Source organism: Manacus vitellinus, unplaced genomic scaffold (genome assembly GCF_001715985.3).
Source record: "Manacus vitellinus isolate BGI_N305 unplaced genomic scaffold, ASM171598v3 scaffold_68_pilon, whole genome shotgun sequence".
NCBI lineage: Eukaryota > Metazoa > Chordata > Aves > Passeriformes > Pipridae > Manacus > Manacus vitellinus.
In genome coordinates this window covers 1,021,780-1,043,579 of record NW_021940744.1, presented here as the reverse complement: position 1 = coordinate 1,043,579, position 21,800 = coordinate 1,021,780, and the positions used below count along the sequence as shown (strand labels likewise).

At 46.6% G+C, this 21,800-nt stretch overlaps 1 protein-coding gene across 1 annotated transcript in view; it reads left to right on the top strand.

The window, feature by feature from the left end:
* Positions 1-2,929: 2,929 nt before the first annotated feature.
* The window catches only part of NIBAN1 (niban apoptosis regulator 1), a gene marked incomplete at its 5' end in the record, with an annotated part of 31,128 nt that continues 12,257 nt past the window's right edge, over positions 2,930-21,800 (top strand). The window contains 5 exons of the mRNA XM_029964016.1: positions 2,930-3,076; positions 4,478-4,609; positions 5,340-5,454; positions 6,931-7,098; positions 18,839-18,954. Coding sequence (XP_029819876.1) covers positions 2,930-3,076; positions 4,478-4,609; positions 5,340-5,454; positions 6,931-7,098; positions 18,839-18,954 — 678 coding nt within the window. The remainder of the gene's footprint in view (positions 3,077-4,477; positions 4,610-5,339; positions 5,455-6,930; positions 7,099-18,838; positions 18,955-21,800) is intronic.

The window sequence follows — 21,800 nt, the reverse complement described above, 5'->3', positions numbered from 1 at the left end:
GATGCAGGCAGTAGTCAAATGAGGTCTAGTGTCCCAGGGCCCTCTGCAACAGATTAAGAGGCCACTACAAACTGGAAAAGAAAAAAGCCACGGTGGAAAATAGGGGCAAACCCTGAGCAGGAAACTCCACCGGGGCCAACAACATCCTACTGCTGGCTGGGACCAGAGGGAAAAAATGCTCTAAAAAAGGTTTTGGGAAGCTTTGTCCTTATTTGGAAAATAAGTTTATGCCTCTGCCCAGAGCAGGCTGGTTTTTAAAGGACTGGGATTTTCTGCTCCAGCAGCACCATATCCTGCTATTATACCCAAGCACATCCTGTAATCAGGAGGTCTCCAAAAATCTGTCTTAAAACTGAAGGTTTGGAGTCCAGATTGTCACCCGGTGCTGTCCCGCCAGTAAATGTGTGCCAGACTTCCATAGGTTCCATAACTGATGGCTGGGCTCAGGCTCTGCCCCCCAGCCCTGCCCCAGTCCCCTCTGTGTGCCCAGGTTGGGCTCGTGGGGACACCGGGTCTGTCTCCCATCGTGGTGTGTGATGGGAATGGGGCAGGAGTGGGACAAAAAGGGCTTCCAGCTTAGTGGGAGGCAGCAATCCCATTGATGGTTAAGAAGAAGGTGGCTCCAGGTCACCCCTCTGAGCTGGTTACCCAGGAGTGGCTGGAATGAAAGGTCATGTCCATTTTGTAGCTTTTTCTTCTGCCTGCACATCCGTGCCAGGAAATTATGGAATAATTCATAGAATCATGGAGTGGTTTGGGTTTCAAGGGACCTCAAAGCCCATCCAGTCCCACCCCTGCCACGGGCAGGCACACCTTCCACTAGCCCAGGTTGCTCCAAGCCCCGTCCAACCTGGCCTTGGACATTTCAGGGATGGGGCATTCACAGCTTCTCTGGGCAATAATCTCTGGCATAATTAAAAAATGTGGCTCTCTGAATGGATGAAATTACCATTCTGGTAATGTCCTACATGAGGAGCAAATCAGAGCTGGACCTGAAATAAGCACCTTATAAAATCTCTTGCCATTGCCCATCTCTGTGAACTCCTTAGCAAACTAACTTGTTTTCCGTGGCAGACTCAGCCACACATATTTGGGGGTTTAAAATGGAAATTGGTAGCCAGATGTGATGAGTTTTGGACCATAGCATCCTGTGCACTTTCTCCCATAAAATCCCATGGTATGATCCATGGCTTTTCTGCTTTTTTTAACTATATTTAAAAGGATTTAAGAAGAAAAAAGGCATGAATGTTCTGGGAACCGCACTGGCATTTAAAGCTCTTGTTTTTGTGAGAAATGGCAGTAAAACCAGTGGTAATGCAGGAAGTTTTGTGTGGTTAATTTAGAAGAACTGTGCTTGAAACTGCAAATCTGTCAAGAGCTCTCCCTGATCTCACTGGAGCTGCTGCAGACCCACAGCCCAGGCTGTAAAATCCAGAAACCTCATGGAAACTCCCAGTGAATCCCTTCTGGTGGTAGTGCTGGGAGGAGTTTGTCAGTAAGGGAGTATATATCCTTAAAGGATGCAGGTGGTTCAGCTTTTCCAGAACTCTGGAGGTCACAGTTCCCCTTTTTGGCCCTTCAGGAATGCCGAGTGCCATTCCTGGTTTAGGGGTCCGTAGAGAGACCTCATGGAATCTTAGTTTGGGAACTACCCTTTTTTTTGGTCTCATACAGAGGATTTGGTATTTTTTCCTCGAGCAGAACAAAATGAAATTTGGAAAGCATCAAAATTGCTCAAGATGTGAAATGACAGTTGCCTGTTGTATGCTCAGAAAAAGCCCTTTGGCAAGGATGCTCCTTAATGCCAAGAAGAAAGGGATCTCTCCAGTATCCAGGGTGTTTGGGATGCTCTCTAGATCATAGCCCAGGTGGTGTTTGCATTGCCACAGACTCTTTGGAGTCCCATATATGCACATATATGGGACTTTTAGCTTCACTTCTCTGTCTGCAAAGCATCATTATTTCTTTGGGAGGGTTAATGAGTTAATTACTTGCAAACTGTTGTAAGATTCTCAGAAATGAGACTGTCAGTGTGTTCACTGCTGTTGCTACTGATGAGATCTTGATTATAGCGAGACAATACAAGGTTGGTGTTTATTGCAGCCTGACTGAGTATCTGTTTACACTAAAACAAAGACCAGACTGCAGCACCCAAGCCTAGAAGAATCGTCTGTAGGGCTTTGAGACAGCTTTAAAATCTCACTAAGCGATAAAATTGGCTAATATGGCTGAACATTAGCCAGTATTATTATTGGCTTGCTTTGAAAACCCTTTCAGCCCTTGAACCCCCACGGCTCTGTGGCAGCATATCCCAGGGAGAGGGAGGCATTTTCCTTGGAGAAATGGATTTGGGGTATGTTTTGCTCACTCTTAGAAGGAAAACAGTGTCCCAAACCCAGTGTTTTTCTGGACAGGTTCTTTCTGAGTGCATCTCTGAGGGTTTTCTGATCTGTGCAGCAAGAGGTCCTTGGGCAGGATTTTCATGGAATGGTTTGGGTGGGAAGGGACTTTAAAGCTCATCCAGTTCCACCCCCTGCCATGGACAGGGACACCTTCCACCAGCCCAGGTTGCTCCAAGCCCCGTCCAACCTGGCCTTGGACACTTCCAGGGATCCAGGGGCAGCCACAGCTTCTCTGGGCAGCCTGTGCCAGGGCCTCCCCTCCCTCAGAGGGAAGAATTTCTTCCCAGTCTCTCATCTAACCCTGCCCTCTGGCAGTGGGGAGCCATTCCCCCTTGTTCTGTCACTACAAGCCCTTGCCCAGAGTGTCTCTCCACCTTTCTTGTGGCCCCTTCAGGTACCAGGAGGCCACAATCAGGTCACGCCGAAACTTCTCTTTTCCAAAGAGGAGAATTTTGGGTCTCTGGGGATAAGTGCTTCGGTTCTGCACTGCAGTTTGTGAAGCCACATGCATGAAATACACTTAAATCTCTGTTCCTGCTTCAGGAAAAACAGAGGCCATCATCAAGAACTTCAGCCCACACTACCGGCGCCAGTACGCCGTGGCCTTCTGCAGGCACGTGCAGGAGGAGCTGGAGCAGCACCGGCATTCCCAGTCCTGCTTCCTGAAAACCAAGGTAGGAAGGCTCTGCTGCGTGGAATAATTAACACATTAGGTATTTAAATCTCACCTTTAGAAGTCGTAATGTGTGAAAAACGTGAGCTGGAAGTTTGTCAGGCACTGCCTGCACTGGGTTTTCTTGTTCTTCCCTGCATTCAGTGCCCTCAAGGAGAGGTAAGAGTGGCACAGATACTCAGAGCTTCTAAAAATCAACCCAAAGCATGTTTTTAAAGTTATCTAAATGTTTCTACACAGACAAGCACAGTGTTCTTTCGGCTTCTTATATTGGATAGTTGAAAACATAATAAATGTGCATCTGTGGCATTTTAGAAATGTGTTTTCTTATCTGTAGCTCAAGTTCACACAATAGTTTGCACATGGAGATGTTGGATTTGGTTCAGTTAGGTTTGAGGTGGAAAAGCTATGTTTGGGTGCAGGTTTCCAGTTGTACTTTTGAAAATTCATGTTTGTTTTGGTCTTGTTTAGTTGTTTTATTGTAGTGTGAGGAAATCTGTGGCACAAGTTCCTGGTACAGAGTTGGCCACTTGGACAAAACTACTTGCTTCCTGCTGACTGCAAGGTTCTGCAAAGTCTAGGGACACAGATCACACATTCAGGGAAGAGGAAAACATAATTAATCCTTTCATCCACGGCTCAGGGTTCCATGAGGAAGATGGCAATAATTCCCTCTGTGGAATGAGCTATGGGAAGCTGGTTTTTATTAGAGGAGAGACAAAAGTCTCTTTATTTGAGGAAAATGCAGCCTTCAATGTTAAGAAGATACAAATCTAAATTTTCTGGCCATATGGGCAATCATGAATTTCCAATGCTTTGGAAGCGAGTCGGGTAAAGCACTGAGGTGAGATGTAAGAGGAGGGATGATGGAAAAGGTGGGATAACAGAAGAGCTGTGTTTTTCAGGAAGATATGTATCAGTTACTAGAGCACAGATGCAAAAGTGCTACAGAGAAATGAGAAACAACTTACTATTTTATAATAAAACTCTTAGCTGCATCAGTGAAATGTTTTTAGGACATAGTGGAAAATGGGAGTTCGTGAACTACAGGTCATTTTGCAGGGGGTTGGAATGAGGTGATCTTTTAGGTCCCTTTCCACCCAAACCATTCCAGAATTCTAAGGTCTTGCATTCAGCACGCCAGCTGAAAGAATCACATCTCTGTCTCAGAAATCTGGCAGTATTTTTGGAAGGCAGAGCTCTTCTGCTTCCTCCTCAGCTCAGGCTACAAGAATTTGCTTGTGTATGTTGTATCTGCCCAAATCAGAGGGATGTTTGTGACTCCAAAGAGCGTTTGAAGGCTCCAGAGCTCTCGTAGCAGCCTTCTGGAAATGTAGGAATAAAAGCTTCCAGCTGGCCAGGGGTCCAGAGCAGCCTCAGAGCTCACAGAGTGTCTTTGCAGCCCCCAGGGGAAGCGGGGACGGTCTTGTACGAGGCAGAGCTGCTGCATTTCGCGGAGGATCTGAAGAAGTGGAAGGACAGATATGTCGTTATCAGAAATGACTACACTGTGGATTGCTTTGAGACCAAGGAGGTAAGTGCTTCTTCCTTGGATGTTCTTGTCCATTCCCAAATAAACTGGTGCCAGGTGGAGTTGCTGCTGCCTCTCCTTCAGCAGTACTGGATGAAGCCTTGTCCTCGTCCCGGTGGCTCCAGCCTTGCCAAGGGGATGGCTGAGGGTAAAACCTTGGCAATATATGCTTGCAAGAACTAGCAAATCGTTCTGACAGCACTTTGAACCTTCCTCTGCCTGTCCCAGAACACTTCTTATCTGTGTGTCACTGTAATGCATCCCTCTGTTCCTGCAGTTGGATTTTAAGTAGCAGTTGTGCTACTTAAAAGTAGTAGTGGCCTCAGGTTGACTATAGGGAAGTTTTTCATTTGGCCACAGTCAAACTAGTCCTGGCTGACAAATCAAACAAAGAGGGCTCAGGAGAAAATCCCATCCTTTTCCCTCCTTTCTGTCCCTGACTCTTCCTCATGGCAGAGAAGCTCTAAGAGGGTATTTTCAAACGTGTTTTTTATATTTAACTGTGTTTTAGATTTGACATGTCTAGGGAACATATCCAGAATTCAGCCTGATGAAAAGATTTTCCCTTTTGGGAATACCCCCATGCATTAAAATCATAGAATATACTGAGTTGGAAGGGACCCACAAGGATCATGGAGAACAACTCCTGGCTTTGTCAATGAGTTGTGTATTTTGTGTTTTCCCTCTCCTTAAATCTCTGTTTCATGATACTCCCTCTTTCTTGATTTTCCAGGCCTACCAGAAAGGAGCCAGCCCTAAATATCATGTTGTTCCTGCAGGAGGCAAAGTGCTGACTTCAGAAGAAGATTACAATTTGCTGTCTGATAAACATTTTCCAGATCCTGTGGGTAAGCCCTGAGTTGCCAAAACCCAGGCTCTGTTCCTTATTCTGTTCCCTCTTCTGGGAAGGCTTTCAGGCTCCACAGTAAAACAGGGCAGCAGAAGATGCCCACAGCCCTTTTCCCAAGTCAGAGAACAGCTCCAGGGTGGATGAACACAGAAGGTGCTCTAAGCTGACATTCAGAGAAATGCAGGCTCCCTTTCTTCCCATCATCCCGGCACAAAGCCATGGAAGCTGTGCAGAAGCAGGGCAGGAACCACACCACCATTGTTCCCGGGCTTTGTTAATATTCCTGGTTTATTTGTTTCCATTTTTAGATACCAGCTGCCTGTGTTGACTCACAGCTGATAATGAGTCCCACAGAGAGGGCAGGAAGGTTGCTGCCTCTGCTGCTGCTGAGTTTGTTGTTTCTGGGATGGGAACTGCTGTGGTCCTGCCTGCCCCCACTGCACAGAGAAAATTCAGGCTTTCAGGGAGCAGATCACATGTGGCAGAGTCAGATTTGGACAATGGAATACCACGTAATGAAAGGGATGAGGGCACCATGAAGACAAGGATTTATTTTTTAAGTCCTGTCTCATCCTACTTAAAGTTACGACTGTCGGGAGGTGCCCCCTTACACCCTTTCCCAAGGCATGGGGTGGTCAGAGGGGCTTGGGGGTGTCCTCTGTGTGTCACCACAGCTCAGTAGCAGTTGGGATTGAGCGACATGGAGCATCCTGAGGCTGTTTGTGGGCTTCCCATGGCTCTCCCTTCAAAAAAAGAGGGCCTCAGTTAGACTTTTATGCCCCCTTTCCCTTTCTGTGTGATGCTGAAGACCCTCTGAGGTGACCCTCCTGTGTCTGGGCTCTCAAAGCACAGCAGTGACCCGGGATGGGGTTTGGTCACCCCTAAATGTGTTGTGCAGCAGCTCCTGTGCACAGGGACTCACAGAGACTCAGGGCAGGTGGGAACTGGAGGTACTTGGTGCTTTCTTTGCTTCACCCACAAGGGCTCGAAGGGACAGTTCTTAAGTGCAGGTGTGTTTGGAAACCCTGGAGCCAAGGGAAGCACTGCTGTTCCAACATGGTTTAATGCAGTTTGTTCCTACATGGAAGTCCATATGCTCCTATATGGTCTTTCTGTGGCAGAGACCAGAGCTGCCCACACTGGCTTCCTCACTGGCCGTGAAAACTGTTTCCCCAGCAGCTGCAATCCAGTGAAATAATTTCTTTGGAATTTTACCACGACTGTGTAGTTTTTGGCCACCTTGGACACACAGCAAGAGGCTGCCATGTTGCTGTGGTGTAAGGTGGCGAGGTGTTTGGTGCCTGCTGAGTGTGCCCATCCCGGCCGTGTCCTCCCGCCCTCCATGTCCAAATGCTTGGATTGGGAAGCAGACTTGATTTTTTCCCATCTCATGCTTCCCTCTAGCAAAGGTCTAGAGATGAGCCAACCAGCCCAAGAAACGGGCAGCTTTGCAATGGGGTGTGTTTTTGTGCAGGGTCGAGTGAGAAGGAGGTGAGTCCAGCCTTTGTGCAGCTCCCCAAGGAGTTCCCGGTGTTCCTGTGGCAGCCCTTTGCCCGGCACAGCTACTTCTGCTTCCCGGAGCCCGGAGCCCAGAGGGAGTTCAGTGCCGTGCTGGGGGACTGTGTGAGGCACTCCAACCACGGTGAGTGCACCCCGAGGGAGTAACCCTGAGTGTAACCCTGCTTCCTGCTCTGCTGGGAGCACAGCTGGGGGGTTTGGGGTGCAGTGAAGTGAGCTTGGCTAGACAACATGGGAATTGCTCTCTCTGCCAGTCCATCTAAATCCAGTATGAGGATACAAAATTATAAGGGATGTTTACTAAAAGTGGCACAGGAAACCCTCCCTGTGTTTGCAAGATTGACAAATTCATCCCAGATCCAGAATCATAAATCATAAAATCACAGAATGCCCTGAGTTGGAAGGGACACACAGAGATCATCGAGTCCATCTCATGGCCCTGTACAGGACACCCCAACAATCCCACCATGTCCCACATGGGAGAGCAGGTGGTACAGTGTGGAGGGAGTGTAGTCTCCCAGGACGTTTCTGTGGTGTTGTATCACTTGTGATCCAATGCTTGGCCTTTCTGCAGGTGTTTGATGGCAGCTCAAGCCCCATCCATGGTTAAACCATGGAACTGGTTTGTGAATGGTGTGTAAGACACAGTATGGGTTGTTTGCACAAAGAGAAATTTTAAATCTCACTTTCTGAATATGTTAGACTAGAGAAATTAAAAAAAAAACAACAAACCAAACTTGTGGCTTGCTAGGGTTATAAAAACCTTGCTCCCATGACATTGGATGAGTTGGATCCTTCAGAAAAAGAAATGCTTTTCAGCTGCCCTGGTTCTCCCACCTGTCTCCAGGCTCCTCCATGCCTTTAGTGTCACTTTTGAGTTCCATCTGCTCTTGCTGCCCTTGGTGGGAGAGGGGAACACTCAGAAACTTCTCCAGCAATCTCAGCTCCTTGGGCCCGAAGCCTGTGCTTGTAGAGGAATGAGCTGTGAGTGCAGTGTGTGAACAGCCCCTGGTACTTACAGAAGTGGCTCCCAGTGGATGTTTTTTAGCTGTCACTTTAGTGTCCTGGCCATCAGCTTCACCCCATTTCCCTCAGACAGCTGTCTCCCACTGTCCTCCATGGATCCTTCTCGGCTGCCATCTCTTCTCCCTTGTCTCCACTGCCAGAGGCATTCCTGGTCTCCTGCAGGACTCCATTCCCATGATGAAAACACACAGGACTGCGTTTCTGGGTAGTTTCTTGAGATGTGTGTGGTCTCAGGGGTGGTTGGTGGCAGGTGCTTCTTCCCAGGATTCCTGGTCCCCAGCCTCACACTCTGTACTCCCCCTCCCCAGCTCCTTTCCAGCCCTGCTGGAGGTGCTGAGACAGTGTGTCCTCCTGGCTCTGGGAGCCTCCCAGAGCAAGCAGCTCCAGATACCATTTCCTGGCTGGATGAACAGAGGCTGGAGGCAGCAGTGTGAAAGGAACAGGCCTTCACTTGGCACCTCCAAGTAGCTTGAGCCTCAGTGAATATTCTCTGTGGAGCTGCTGGAGGAACCCGAGGCCAAAGCCTGGTTCTGTGGCTTTCAGTTCTGGTGAGCCTGGTTTTAGCTGTGGCAGTTGTACAGGATGAAAGTCCTCTGGACTTGGTTCCTCATCAAGGCTTGGTAAAGAGATGGAGACACAATCATTTTCCTGGCACTCCATGACTCGAAGCCTGTTCATTAGGTCTTTGTTTGGGGTTTTTCATTTCTCTCCTGGAGCAAAGTGTAACAGGCTTGACAAAGCTTTTGGCAGCCTGGGTTTTTTCATAAAGTTCAGCACATCACTCTAGGGGCCAATCCTGAATTGGCAAAAGCTGGGTTTAGATGACCTAATAGGTCCTTTCCATCTCCAAAGCCTGCAAGTCTGCACTTTATTATATTTCATATGGCTCAGCTATTGCTCATTTGTGCATCTGTTCCAGGATTTATCCCTCTCAGCTTTTCCTGTGGTCAAGTTTTGATCTGACAGAAGATGCTTAGTGACACCCCAGTGCCTTCCTCAAGGCTCATCCTCTCTGCCTCAGTATTTCTGCCCAACAGGGTGATTAATAGAAAAAGACAGTCTGGATTAGGACCTACTGTTACACCAGGAAAAGGGTTTTAACAGCTGACAAGGAAACAGGAGCCCATATTTTCTGGATTTCTTGGAGTTATATCATCTCCTGGAGACTTAGGTGCTGCAAGTGGAAAAATGATCACAGACAAGCACCCCAGTAACCTGAACTCTGCCCTGGGAGTGAACTTCTTTTTCCAAGGTCTTCACATTGATTTATAGTCATTCTCACATGACTGAAAAACATGACTTTATTAATACTTTTTAAAGGCTTATTTGCAAAGAATTCTGCTGACAAAAAACGGGTGTGTGAACGATCTGACAAAGTTACAGGCACATGCAGCAGTACTGGGGGTAGTGAGGATTGTGATGTAAACTTTGGCTGTATGTTTTATTTAATAAACTTGAAAAGAAAGCAGAAATGTGAAAAACCCTTCTTCAATTGTGGAATGTGATTTAGTGGGATAAAGAGCACCAGCCAAGGCAGCACTCACCCCACATCTTCTGAAAGAGAGTTCACTTTTGCCAGGGGAGATTTGGCAAGGGCAGGACAAAGACAGATGTAATGTCTGATCAGAAGTTGCCTTTCTGTCCTTGCTGTAATCTGCCCCTCCTGGCAAGGAACGAATCCCCCTGGGCTTTAGGCAGGGCCTTGGAGGAGTTTTGGGGTCCAGTGTGTTTTCCCCCAGGAAGCAGAGTCGGCCCCGGAGTGACCCAGCGTGTGGTCCTGCTCTGGGAGCCGCCCTGGCATTCAGCTCTTCCCTCTCTTTGGAGTCCCTCTGGTACAAATAACCAGCCCAGCCTGTATTTCTGGGATTTCTGGTCAGAACAAAAGCCTTTGGATTCACGGAGCACCGCTTGGAAATGGGATTCAGATGTATGGGTGGCACGTTTTCCTGTCATTCCCCTCCCAGTGCTCCTGCTGTGTTTGTTCTTTTTACTCATTGATGGGGGCTTGGCAGTTTGAGGAGACAATGATTTCCTTTATTATTGATCGAATATGTGGATCAAAGGCTTTTAAATCTGTGATTAAGGGCTAATTAATGAAAACACAAGTGCCCAGGGAGCAGCAGAGGAACCCCAACAAACTGATGGGCACCAGGACCCGGCCTGGCTGCCCCGGCACTCAGAGAGGGCTGGGTAGAGGGGAACTGCTTCCAGGGAGCCTGTTCTTCCCAAATGTCCCTGGAGGACAGACCTCCAACAGTGTAGGATTTTATGTAATGCTTAGGTTTAAAACTCCTCAGGTTTTTAAAGAGGCTGTGCTTGAGTTGAGGTGGAGTGTGGAGGAAACGAATTACTCCCAGGTGAGATGTGGTGGCAGCATGGGATTCATTGCTTTGCCTTATCTCCATGATCTCTCCACTTTCATCCACAGCCTGGACTTATTTGGTTGCCTCTTGCTCCCCATTTTCTCAGTGAAACGTTGAAAACTACACTCCTCAAATTTTGGGGGAAATTGGCTGTTGAAATGGCCACCTGACCTGCACTGGGGATGCTCTGGCAGTCCAAAATGGCAATATTGAGGGAAAGGCTTAAAATATTCACAGTGCTCCAATACTCCCCATTCTCCATTATGTTTGTATGCCCTGAAAATCAGACTGAAGTTTCTTCCGAGCCTTTATTTAATTATTTGGTTTTTAGAAAGTCCTCTTGTTTTCTGCATGTGTTTCACTTCGTATTTCCTGCTAAAAAGGAAGAGGCCCAACCCCTTGGTGCTGGGATAGAGGGAAGTCTGTGTGATGAGAAGGAAACTACAAGTGGCTCGTTCTGGGAGACCCAGAGTTTCACTTCAGGATTTTATTTTCTTTCATCTGGTTTGATTTCACATCTGTTATCTTGAGAATCACCCTCCTGACACAGGAAGCTGAGGGACTTTCAAAAACCATATCCTGTCATCTCCAATTTCAACAGGAACAACACCAAAAATTGTTTTGAGCAATAAATACATGAAATAAGTACAAGGAAAAAAATACATGAGGCAAGAGACAAAGACAAAATGTAGTTTTAAGCTCAGGAGGGGCTTGGCTACATCAAGACAACTGGGACAGGGTCAGATTTTTTTCTCCCTCTCTGACTTTTAGGGTTGTCATTCTCTGTGTCCACATTTTCAACTCTAAATTTATCTGATAGTTGTTTTTCTCATAGTTATTTCTAACTTTCCTATGGTACATGTTTATAGTACATGTAGGACTTACCAGCTCTTGGACTGTAGTTCAGAATAATTGCTGAAGTGTTGGTAAAGGTTGAGAAGCTGCCATGAAATAGTTAAGAGAAGGATATGTGTGTCTGTATATTAATCTGCATCTGTGTCTCCATATAAGAGCAGAGCAGCTGTCTCGAGTCCAAACAGCACTTTGGAAGGATTTCTGAGCCTTCATGCCACAAACAGGGTGGCTTTGCTTCTCCAGAGGGGGCAGCTGAAGGGAAGGATTTCCTTGTTGCCTGCTTCTGATGGATGTGGAAGGAGCAATTAAAGTAGAACTGAGGAGGAAATTGCTTTTCATGACATTAAAGAAAACGCCCTCATGCACCAAGATGAAAGTGAGGCCTTTTGGAAGGATTGTGTGGTAATTTGGGGTGGGAAAAGGTACAAATGAAGACAGTATTTAGTCCTTCATCTACCAGGACTTGGCTCCTCTCACAGCAGCTGCTGCACTTTGATTAATTGAATTGCTTTGTGTTTCATAAGGTCAGATCTCCTGTGATCCCCATGAGACCATGGCTGTTCTTTCCCCAGACATGTTTGAAGCACAACTGCCCTGCCCTGATGTGTGAAGTTCCAGAGCAATATTAATGCTGTCATAACATTCAAAACCATTTCACTATAAATATCTTTGATGAGCCTTGTGGGGAGCTGCTAAACTCATGACATTTTTTAGGACACAATATGGAACTTTTTTGTATAAGAGAGAATATTTTGCTTCAAATAAGACTATTTTTCCTCTTTCTGGGATGTTGTTGCTCTACAGCATCAGTTCCTTCAGTCCTTGCTGTTCCAGCCAGCCTGCTTGCCTACACTGTGGGGAGGATTTTCAGTCTGGAGGAGTGACATTCATCCTGAAACACCCAAGATGGTGAATGTGCTAAAATCATAATTGCCATTACAGTCTTCCTGCCTCTCTCACCTCGGGCTGATTCTCTTGTTCTGATGTGTTATCGAGCGTGGGGTGGTGCAGAAGAGCCACTGCCCTGTGCCCCTCACCTGATGTGTGTTAGGGGCTGTGGGGACACCCATTTGTGCAGGTGTGAGGTGGTGCTCAGGCTCCAGCTTCAAAGTTCAGCAGGGAAATCACAGAATCACAGGATCCTGGAATGGTTTGGGTTGGAAGGGACCTTAAATCCCATCTTATTCCACCCCCTGCCATGGCAGGGACACCTCCCACTAGCTCAGGTTGCTCCAAGCCCTGTCCAACCTGGCCTTGGACACTTCCAGGGATCCAGGGGCAGCCACAGCTTCTCTGGGCAACCTGTGCCAGGGCCTCCCCACCCTCACAGGGAAGGATTTCTTCCCAATATCCCATCTAAATCTACCCTCCTTCAGCTCAAAGCCATTGCCCCTTGTGCTGTCTCTCCAGGCCCTTGTCCAAAGTGCCTCTCCAGCTCTCCTGTAGCTCCTTCAGGTACTGAGAGGCTGCAGTAAAGTCACCCCAGAGCCCTCTCTTCTCCAGATTCCCACCTGCTCCAGGAATACAGTAGCTGATTTGGAAAGTGCTTGGAAATTATCAGAGATAAGTGATAATGTGGTTCTTTAGGTGTGTTTGTGCAGTGTTCATTCATGTTTTAGGTGATGGAACACAGAGCTGCTGGTGCCATCAGAGGCAGGTTCCCTGTGACCTGTCTGGTGCTGCTTTGAACAGCTTTTACAGGGGCACTGTGTGATGCCAGTCAAACAGTTAACCCTGCTCAGTGCTGGTTTGGTGGTCTCAGGGGGAACTTGTGCTGCCAAACTGTGTTTGCAGTAAATACAGCATGTTATTGCAGGGTTGTATCCCCTTTGGAAGTGACCTCCTGCAGCTTCTGTTGGTGGTTGCAGCCTCACACCACGTGTCTGTGAAGGATGGGGCAGCTCAGTGCTCTCAGAGATCCTCAGAGCTGGGAGGCTGCTGCCTCTCTGGCCCAGGGCATTCTCTGCATTTCGTTTTGTTCTCACTTTGGGCACTGCCATGCCAGGACTCCGTTTTGTTACAGGAAATGGGGTGTCCCTTCATTCAGAGCATCATTTCCAGTGGTGCTGGAGCTGTTTTACAAGCCCTGGGCAACCTGTCTTTTCCTGAGGTCTCCTCATCTCCCCAGGCTCAAGCAGGTGGATTCTCTCCTTTTTTTACCTGACATCTCTGTTGGGTTGGGACCATTTGCTTATTTTTTGGAGGCAGATATTCCCACAGTTTTATTTTGTTGGAGTTGATGGCCATGGCCTTTTTACGGCTGCCTGTGATACCTGACAGCATCAGCTCTGAAAATGTACTGGGTGCTCACGTGAGCCCTTAGGAAGGGAAATCATTTTTCATCATGCTCATTGTTTTATTAATTGGGCAGTCCCCAGCTGTGGTGTTGGGAGGCTGGCAGAGTGATTCCTTAACTGCAGGAACGTCTCTTATTCCCTGATGCTCTCCGGCTGCCTTCACCCCAAAGCCTTTGGTGGCTGGCAGTGTGTAAGCACTACCTTTGAAGTACCAGTACAAGAGATGGCAGTGTCCTGTCTGTTTAGTTGGTTTGGGGGGGTGTATTTTCTTTTTTACCAGCTTTTGTTTGCAAAGAACTGAATTAAAGAAAAAAATCAGTTGAAATGAATTTTTTTTTTTATTTGAAGAGCTTGTGTAATGGAAAGCAGGGGAAAAGCATCAATTTAAAAATATTTGGAAAAAACAGATGCCAAGGTGAGAGAGGGGTGACTTGGAAGGATGAGAAAATGGGAAAAAACGTAATTTGCATTTCTTAGCATGAAATCTGTTCTGTTGAGGAAATAATAAGGGGTGGAAGCAGTGTCTTTTGAGACTGGACATAAAATTCCAAGTATTTTTTATCCACCTCCTACTGTGTATTTGTAGCATCACAAGAAGGAAGGCCCTTCACCAATACCTGCACAGAGATTTTTCTTGTCCCAGGAAAATGCTCTATGAGGTGACCAACAAGAAAGAGTTCTTACAAGAGGTGTTTTGGCACTGCCTTCACCTGAGCCAGCTCTCCACCAAATATTTGAAGAAGCAAGGAAAAGCATAAACTGAAATGCAGTTTCTATTCATTTATCATGTTCCAAAAATTAATAGTAAGTGACATTCTGCTGTGAAACAGCACCAAACTCGAGTCCTTGGTCACCTTCATCTCCTCGCAGGGACTGTCCTCCTGCCTTCCTCATTCTTCAGCCAAAGCCAGCCTTTGGTTTTGATGGTTTGAGGGGATATTCCTGTGCCCTGCTGTCTTGTAGGAGGGAATTAAAGCATCATGGGCTCTTTGTATGGGGTTGTGAGTGACTTGTCTGGGAAGAGACATTTGAGCAGAGCTGGGAGGCAGAGCCAGGCGAGGCCTGCGGGCCTGGACACAATCAGCTCCTGTAAAAACAGCTCTGGTTGGAGGCCAGAGTGCTTCCATAGCAATTAGTGACCTGCAGGAAGGATTCAGGGGCTGCCTGGAACATGATATTCGCTGTCACCCAACTGCAGATGGGAGTGCTGCAGGGAGCAGATGAAGCCAGGGTGGATTCCTTCCGAGCTCTGGTGCTCAGTGATGGGGCTTGTGTCAGAGTCAGCATTTCTGGAAGTCAAACCCATGCTCTGTGAGCTCAGACTCCTGGATTCTGGTTTGACACTTGTTCATCTGTGCCTTTGGGCCTCAGCTTTTTGTGAAATGTCAGCCAAAAAGCTGAGATTACTCTCCATGGTGTAGCTCACTTTGGTGAAGCACTTTATCCACAGTCAATATACCCCTGCACTGTTATTAACAATAAAAGTAATGAATTTATCGCAAGAAAAGCCCACGTGGGAGGAAGACATTTACTGGATTGCAATAGGGGCACTCTGTTTTTGTCGTTCCTGATGTCTGATGACCATTTTAGCCTCTTTCATGCTGCAGTAATGAGTTTGAATGGAATCCTAAAAGCACTAAGGTTGTGAAAGCCCTCCCAAGATCATCAAATCCAACCATTAACCCAGCACTGCCAAGGCCACCACTAAACCATGTCCCCAAGTGCCATTAATAACAATTATCGTTCAGAGGGACACAGAGTTTAAACTGGATATTGAAATAATCACTTTTTAACAGCTATTTAAATGTTATAATGGCTTCTTCCTTTGACTGGAATTAAGAAAAATCATCCTCTAAGTGATCAGACATCATCAACAGCAGCCCTGTGCAGCAGTGTGCAGTATACACAGATCCACAATTTGAACTGGAATGTTCATGTTTCATGTTATGTGGATTTGCTGAAGTCCAGTTTTAGCCAGAGGCAGCTGCAGCACTCATCCTTCCTGGTAACAGGGCCTATTTGTAGGAGCTCCTCAGTGTTTTGACTGAGGTAAAGTCATGGTGCTTCCAGATGTGCTTCCATCTTTTCAATAGGGGCTTTAAAGCAGTTACTCTGTTGTGTTTAGGAAAGGAATCTGTGGGTAGCCATATCTTACCTGTTGTTAAAATTGGGCTCCACATTTTGGTATGTCGAGTGTCTAGGTGGGTTTTCTTATTTTAAAATTAAACAGAATTTTGTTTTAATCTCCACAAATAAGTGGATGTTACATTCATTAGGAGCTGGAAAAGGCACTTGGGAGATTTTCCAAGAGCAGAGCAGCCTGGATTAAGCACACAGCATCAGTCTGGGTACCTGTAAAGCCTCACCAGCCTTTTGCCAGAGGACATTCAGTAAACTTCATGGATTTGGGTGGGATTAGGGTAAGGAAGACCTACAACCACCACAGCACCAAGCTCCCCTAACATGCTGCGCTCCCTCCAAGCAGCAGGACAGATGGATCACTCCTGAGAGGTGCCACATGTTTTGGTGGGAAGCCCCTGTGAGGGCATTCAGGAGAGGGGAGCACGTGTCGTCCTTTCCCCTGGAGAACAGTCGTTCCTGATACCGCTGGGCTTTACCACCTGCCCCCTTTGCAGCTGCAGCATGTGCTTCCCTCTCCCACGCCCCATCCTCTGTCTGTCACGCAGGCAGGGCTGCCCCAACAGCTTATTCCTTGTTTTCCTGCCTTTGCTGTGCCTGCCAGGGCAGCTGCCGTCCTGCAGCCCCTTCCTGAAGTGCTGGATGTGCTGCACAGAAGGCCTGGCTCTTCCCTGCTGGAGTGGTGGAGGATGTGCAGCACGGCTCCTTTCAGCTGGGGTACAATTCCCTTTTCTTGAGCCCCATCCCATGAATGTGCCTCTGTCTCGTGTGCCTCACCAGCAGCTTCTGCACAGCCCCACTCCGGCTGGCTCTGGTTGTTCAGTGCCTTATCCCTGATGCAATCTTTTCCTCCTATGGAAAGTGAGAATGAAATTGCCTAAATTAAGCAGTAGCCTTGAAGGATAAAGCTTCCTTTCTACTTTTAACTGGTTTTGTAACAAGCCTGCCATAATTGTGTTCGTCTCCTGTGTTTACTGGCATAGGAAAGAATGCGTGATTGGGATTTTATGGCACTTACAGCTTGATGTTTTTCCCATGAACTATTCAAATGAATCACTCTTGGATTTTTAGCACCTTCTTCCCACTGCTCTACGGGTTTGGGGGCAGTCAGAATGGAGAGGAAATACTCCCTTGAGCATGGAGTTAAAAACTTCATGATGTTAGAGGGCAGATTCTTGTCAGCACTGGCGCATCCCCATCTCAGCAGGTCCAAGATCCAGCCCTTTGGGTTAGGAGGGAGCACAGCTGTGAAGAAAGAAAACATGAGTCATGACCAGAGGGCTGTGGGAGCTGCAGTTCCCCCTTCCTTCAGCCCAGCCCTCTGCTCCTCAGAATATTCAGAGTTCAACTTTGGGAGGACAAAAGCTTTCAGGTGCAATGCTCCACCCGTTTCTCAGGTGGAATACTCCATGCTTTCATTAAAGCTGCGGTCTCTTGGCAGTGAACAGCCTGACTTACAACTAATACTGATATTTGAGCATCCTGATTTGTGACTTGGTATGAAAAATGGTATAAATTGTGGAGGTGACAGTGAAGGCAGGGTTGGGATTTCACTTGGCTGATTTTTTCTGGTTCGATCATCGTATGAGCTTGGAGAATTCGTGTGATCTCTTTGGATCTCCAAATATCTGCAAATCAAGAGCAGTATCTCGAGAGTGGCACTGGGAGGGTTCAGTGGCCCCCAGTGTGTGTAATAAACCTTCCTGCAGTCATTGCAGCCAGGAGAAACTCTGAAAGGCCAAATTCTGGCATTTGGGCTCTCAGCAGATCTGAGGCCTCATTGCCCCATGCACATAAAATCTCTACAGGGCTGTTTTCAAGCAGTCATTTTCAAGCTTCAATGGTGAAGCCCTGATGAAATTAATTGTAGGTTTCTGTAGCTGTTGTTTTTGTAGAAGCACATGGAGGAGACATTTCAGGCATTACTGCAGCCTTAATCCTCCATGCTTCCCGTAATTTGTATAATCCCTGTATTGCCCTTGGCACTTATGCAAACCTCCTGTAAAGCTGCTCTCTCTTTAGAAGCTCCAGGAGCAAGCCAAAATAAAGTGTGCTGGTTGACAAGCAAGGCTTGAGGACTCAATCCTTGACTCTTCACATCACAAATGTTTATATGTATTAGGAACTTTTAAAGCAGCATAATTACCTTTGAGAGAATCAACATTCTTGTTCTTCCCTCCTTTCTTCCTAACACAACAGGACTTCAGCGGATCAAGGCTGCAGTAGAAAACCGTGGAGAGGGGCAATAAACCCTTGTGTCTTTGTTTTTCTTTAAGATAATACTCCTGGAGCTCTGTTTCATAGTGAAGACACAGCACTTCAATCCCTGAAGTCTTTAGGGGGTGGTTTCTAACTCAGGTTTGTCAAGCAGCCACATTGCTCCAGGGAGCTTTTCCACATTTTGAGGCAGAGCGACTCAGTTGTCCAACAGGGTGTCCCCAAGCTACCACTTTGTTTTGGGAAGTGCCACCATCCAGCAGCAGTGGCCTTGGACAATAACCAGCTACTCCAGAGCTGTGGGTAAACATTCCTGAAATATTTAGGGAAAGCAGCACGATGCTGCCAGAAGTTTTTGTGCTAATTGGTGTGAGCAGGGTGCTTACCTTGTCTAGGTCTGTTTTGTTGGACATCCATGAAAAATCATCTCAACCATCAGTTTCCTTATAAAACAAAGGAACTAAAATATATTGGGGAGTGTTAACTCAGGCTTTAGTAAGTTATCAAGGCACACAACATGCCACAATAAGCTATCATTATGTTAAAGAGGGAGAATTCCCAACTTTTGGCCCTGCTACGTGATGTCATAGTCTTCCTATGTGCCATCCTACACTGTTCACAGGTATCAGTGGAGGGGAGGAGCTTTCATAGGTTAATGCTGCCTTATCAAAGTCTACATGGACAAGGTTTGATGCCATAAAACTCTTCCCTCCTCTTCCTCCATTTGCTGGTGTTGGTTTAACTTCCCAGCTTGGATGGGATGGCCTGTGATAGTTCATTTGTGCAATGGGATGGTTCAACATCTTAATGAAAGCTCAAGGTCTTCAGGCACTCAGGCTTGGGAAACAATTTAAAAACATTGCTGCTGGATGCATGTGGAATGGGAAAATGGATCAGCAAAGGAGGGTGGTTGTTTTTTAAGGGTTATTTATGGGCGAATCCTTTTGTGTCCCTCTGTTTTCCCTAGATTTCCTCAAGCAGACCACGTATGAAGTCAAGGCGTTCCTAGAAGCCATTCAGTTCTTCCGGCAGGAGAAAGGCCACTATGGGACGTGGGAAATGATAACTGGCAATGAAAAAGAGGTAAAAGAATATATTCCTGGGGTTTTTTTGCCTTTGAATATGGCAGCTCTGAGCACAGTGAAGATTGTAAAGCCCCTTGGGGAAAAATGGCATTTTTAAAAAGAAAACTCAGTCGGTAGAAATACCTGAGATTTTAAGATACTTCTGACTCACATGAAAGTGATAATTCTTGCATAGTAACAGTCACACTTAAACACCAAAAATGTGTGTACTTCAGTTCTGCAGAAATGGTCTGCGTCCATATTTGGGCACCTGAGTGTGTGGCTTTGAAGCACTGACAGTATCTGAGGTAACTCCACCAATCCCTCTGGCATCACTCCATGCCTCTTTTAGGGCAATTGAGATATTTGGGCCCTGATTTATAATTCTTTTTCCAAAGCACTGAGCACTCAGCAGCAACTGTTTACTTCAGTACCAGCTGCTGGGTGTTTTCCTTGATGAAATCAGGCTTCCCTTTGGGAGAGTGGAAAAAAACCCAAAGAGAGTGTTTTGTTTTAAGAAACCAGATTATTCTGTTAGGAGCAGCCTACCTCTGAAATGCTGAAAAGGGTGCAAACCAGAGAAAATTCTACAAACAGTGTCCTTCCCAGTGCCATCATGTCAGGGACTGACGTTTCATGCTAGCATCTGATAATAAATTCCTCACTACAAGTTGTTCCATCCTTCCTGTGGAGGGAGTGAGAGTTTTCTCCCCTCCTCCCTCCAGTTATGGAGCTATTATAGTGCTAGTTTCATTTCATGTTTTATTTTTGCTTTTGCTTGCCAACAACTTACTCATAACCCATATACCTCCAGAGAGCTGTAATCAGAAGACATCCAGCCTAGTTCCACTATTATCTCCCTGGTAATAACTCATTCTGTAAGTGTAGTGTGTTCTCATGCCTGCTTGGACCAAACACGCTAATTATTTTAGGCAAATATCCAACCTAAGTGAGTGGTTTGGAACACAGCAGGCTGCAATTTGTTGCTGTAAAAATCCCTGCAGAATGCCAATAAATATATTTGCTGAATGTGAAGTGCTGCTGTGGCATAATCTGTAAGTACTTCAGTAAATGAAGCTATGGCAATAGTGCATTGCCTATTGTGGGTATAGCAGAGGGGTATCAGAGTCCACTGTGTGTTATATTTCTGTAGGGGCTATTCATGCTTTGTGTTGCACTGGCACACAGTCAGAGCCCATCCTTTTGCTGTCTGAGTTCCTGCCATTCCCCCGTGCTGGTGCTGGTGCCTCAAACCCGCTCCAGCAGCTGTAAAACACGAGGTTCAGCGTCAGGAAGCTCTGACACGAGTGAAGGAGCAGTGACAGGATGAAAAGGGAAAGCTGGGAGGGTGTCTCTGCACTCTGTATTGGCTCAGCCAGCAGCTGGGAGCATCAGGGCCGTGATCCTGAATGTGGCCCGTGCTGGGCTGTTGTTGAAGCAAGGAGAGCTGGGTTCAAATGCTCATCACTGAGCACAAACCCTGCTCAGGCTCCACTGGAGAGCCAGGAGGGCTGTGTACTCTCTCTGTGAGACTCCTCTGAAACCGGTGAGAAAGAATCACGGAATCACAGAATGGTTTGGGTTGGAAAGGGCCTTACAGCCCATCTCAACCCCTGCCTTCCACTAGCCCAGGTTGCTCCAAGCCCATCCAACCCGGCCTTGGACACTTCCAGGGATGGGGCAGCCACAGCTTCTCTGGGCACATCCTTTACCCAGAGTGAGAAATGGACCCCACCTTCAGATGCATTCTGTTGGCCTTTTCCTGGGCTTGCTCTGTCTCTCTGTGATTTGTTCCATCCCAGATGTTGGACTGTGCATTTGCCTTTGCTGAACTTCATGAGGTTTTTGTCCACCCATTTCTTCAGCCCATCGAGGTCCCTCTGAATAGCAGCCTTGCTTGCCAGCCTGTGGACTACTCCCCAGATTGGTATCATCTGTATTCCCAGTCCGGTGTCTTTCCTTTCTGACTGGAACCATCTGCCAGACTGGACTGTCAGTTAGATGCTGGGATCAGAGAGGGTGATGGGTCTCTTCTGCAACCACTGAATCCAAAGTGAAAATGTGCTTGAGGGATGAAAGTGCTCAGTGTCAGTTTAGAAAATCAAAGAACAGGGCAGTGATACCTTTTCCTCAGTTTTCCTACGTTCCATCATGAACTCTTGGTGTGTAGAAGTCCCTTGGACTCTTTTCTTCCTCCTGCCTTTCTGCTGTGGTGCACCTTTGTCACCAATACCTTCTTAGGTTATAGATTTCATATGGGTTTTGTTCAAAAATCTGGAGGTGTTGGGAGGAGATTTGAATGTATATGAATTCTACAGTGTGAAAGTTTGACTGGTTTTAGACCAGTATAGTTGTCTTTTAGTGACAAAAGAAGTTGCTTGGAAAATCTTTCACAAACTCCAAGAGCTATTTATTTCATCCCTTTTGCCTCAGGATTAGGTTGGAACTAATGAATCTTTTGGATCACGTTACACATTTTTTGAAAACAAAAGTTAATTTAAAAAATCATGTAGAGTAGAATAATTTGATTCACAGATTACCCACATTACTGGGTTCCACTTCTGTTCTCTATCCTGTTTTTCTTGTGATCTCCTGCTTTTCTTGTTTAAGCTGGGCAGTTGGTGCTCACCCAGAAAAGTGCTGGAGATTCAAATTGGTTCAGTCATATCTTCCTTTTTTTGGCCAGTGATCTTCCTGTCAGAAATATTCTTTGTCTGATGACTCCTCAGCACAATTTCTCTCCCACGATATCTCCTCTGGGAGGGTGGGAGCATCCCAGAGCGAGGTCAGTTTGGGGGAGCAGTAGTCAGCAAACCAGCTTTTCAGTGGTTTTGATCAGATTTCTCCCTTGAAATGAATCATTTT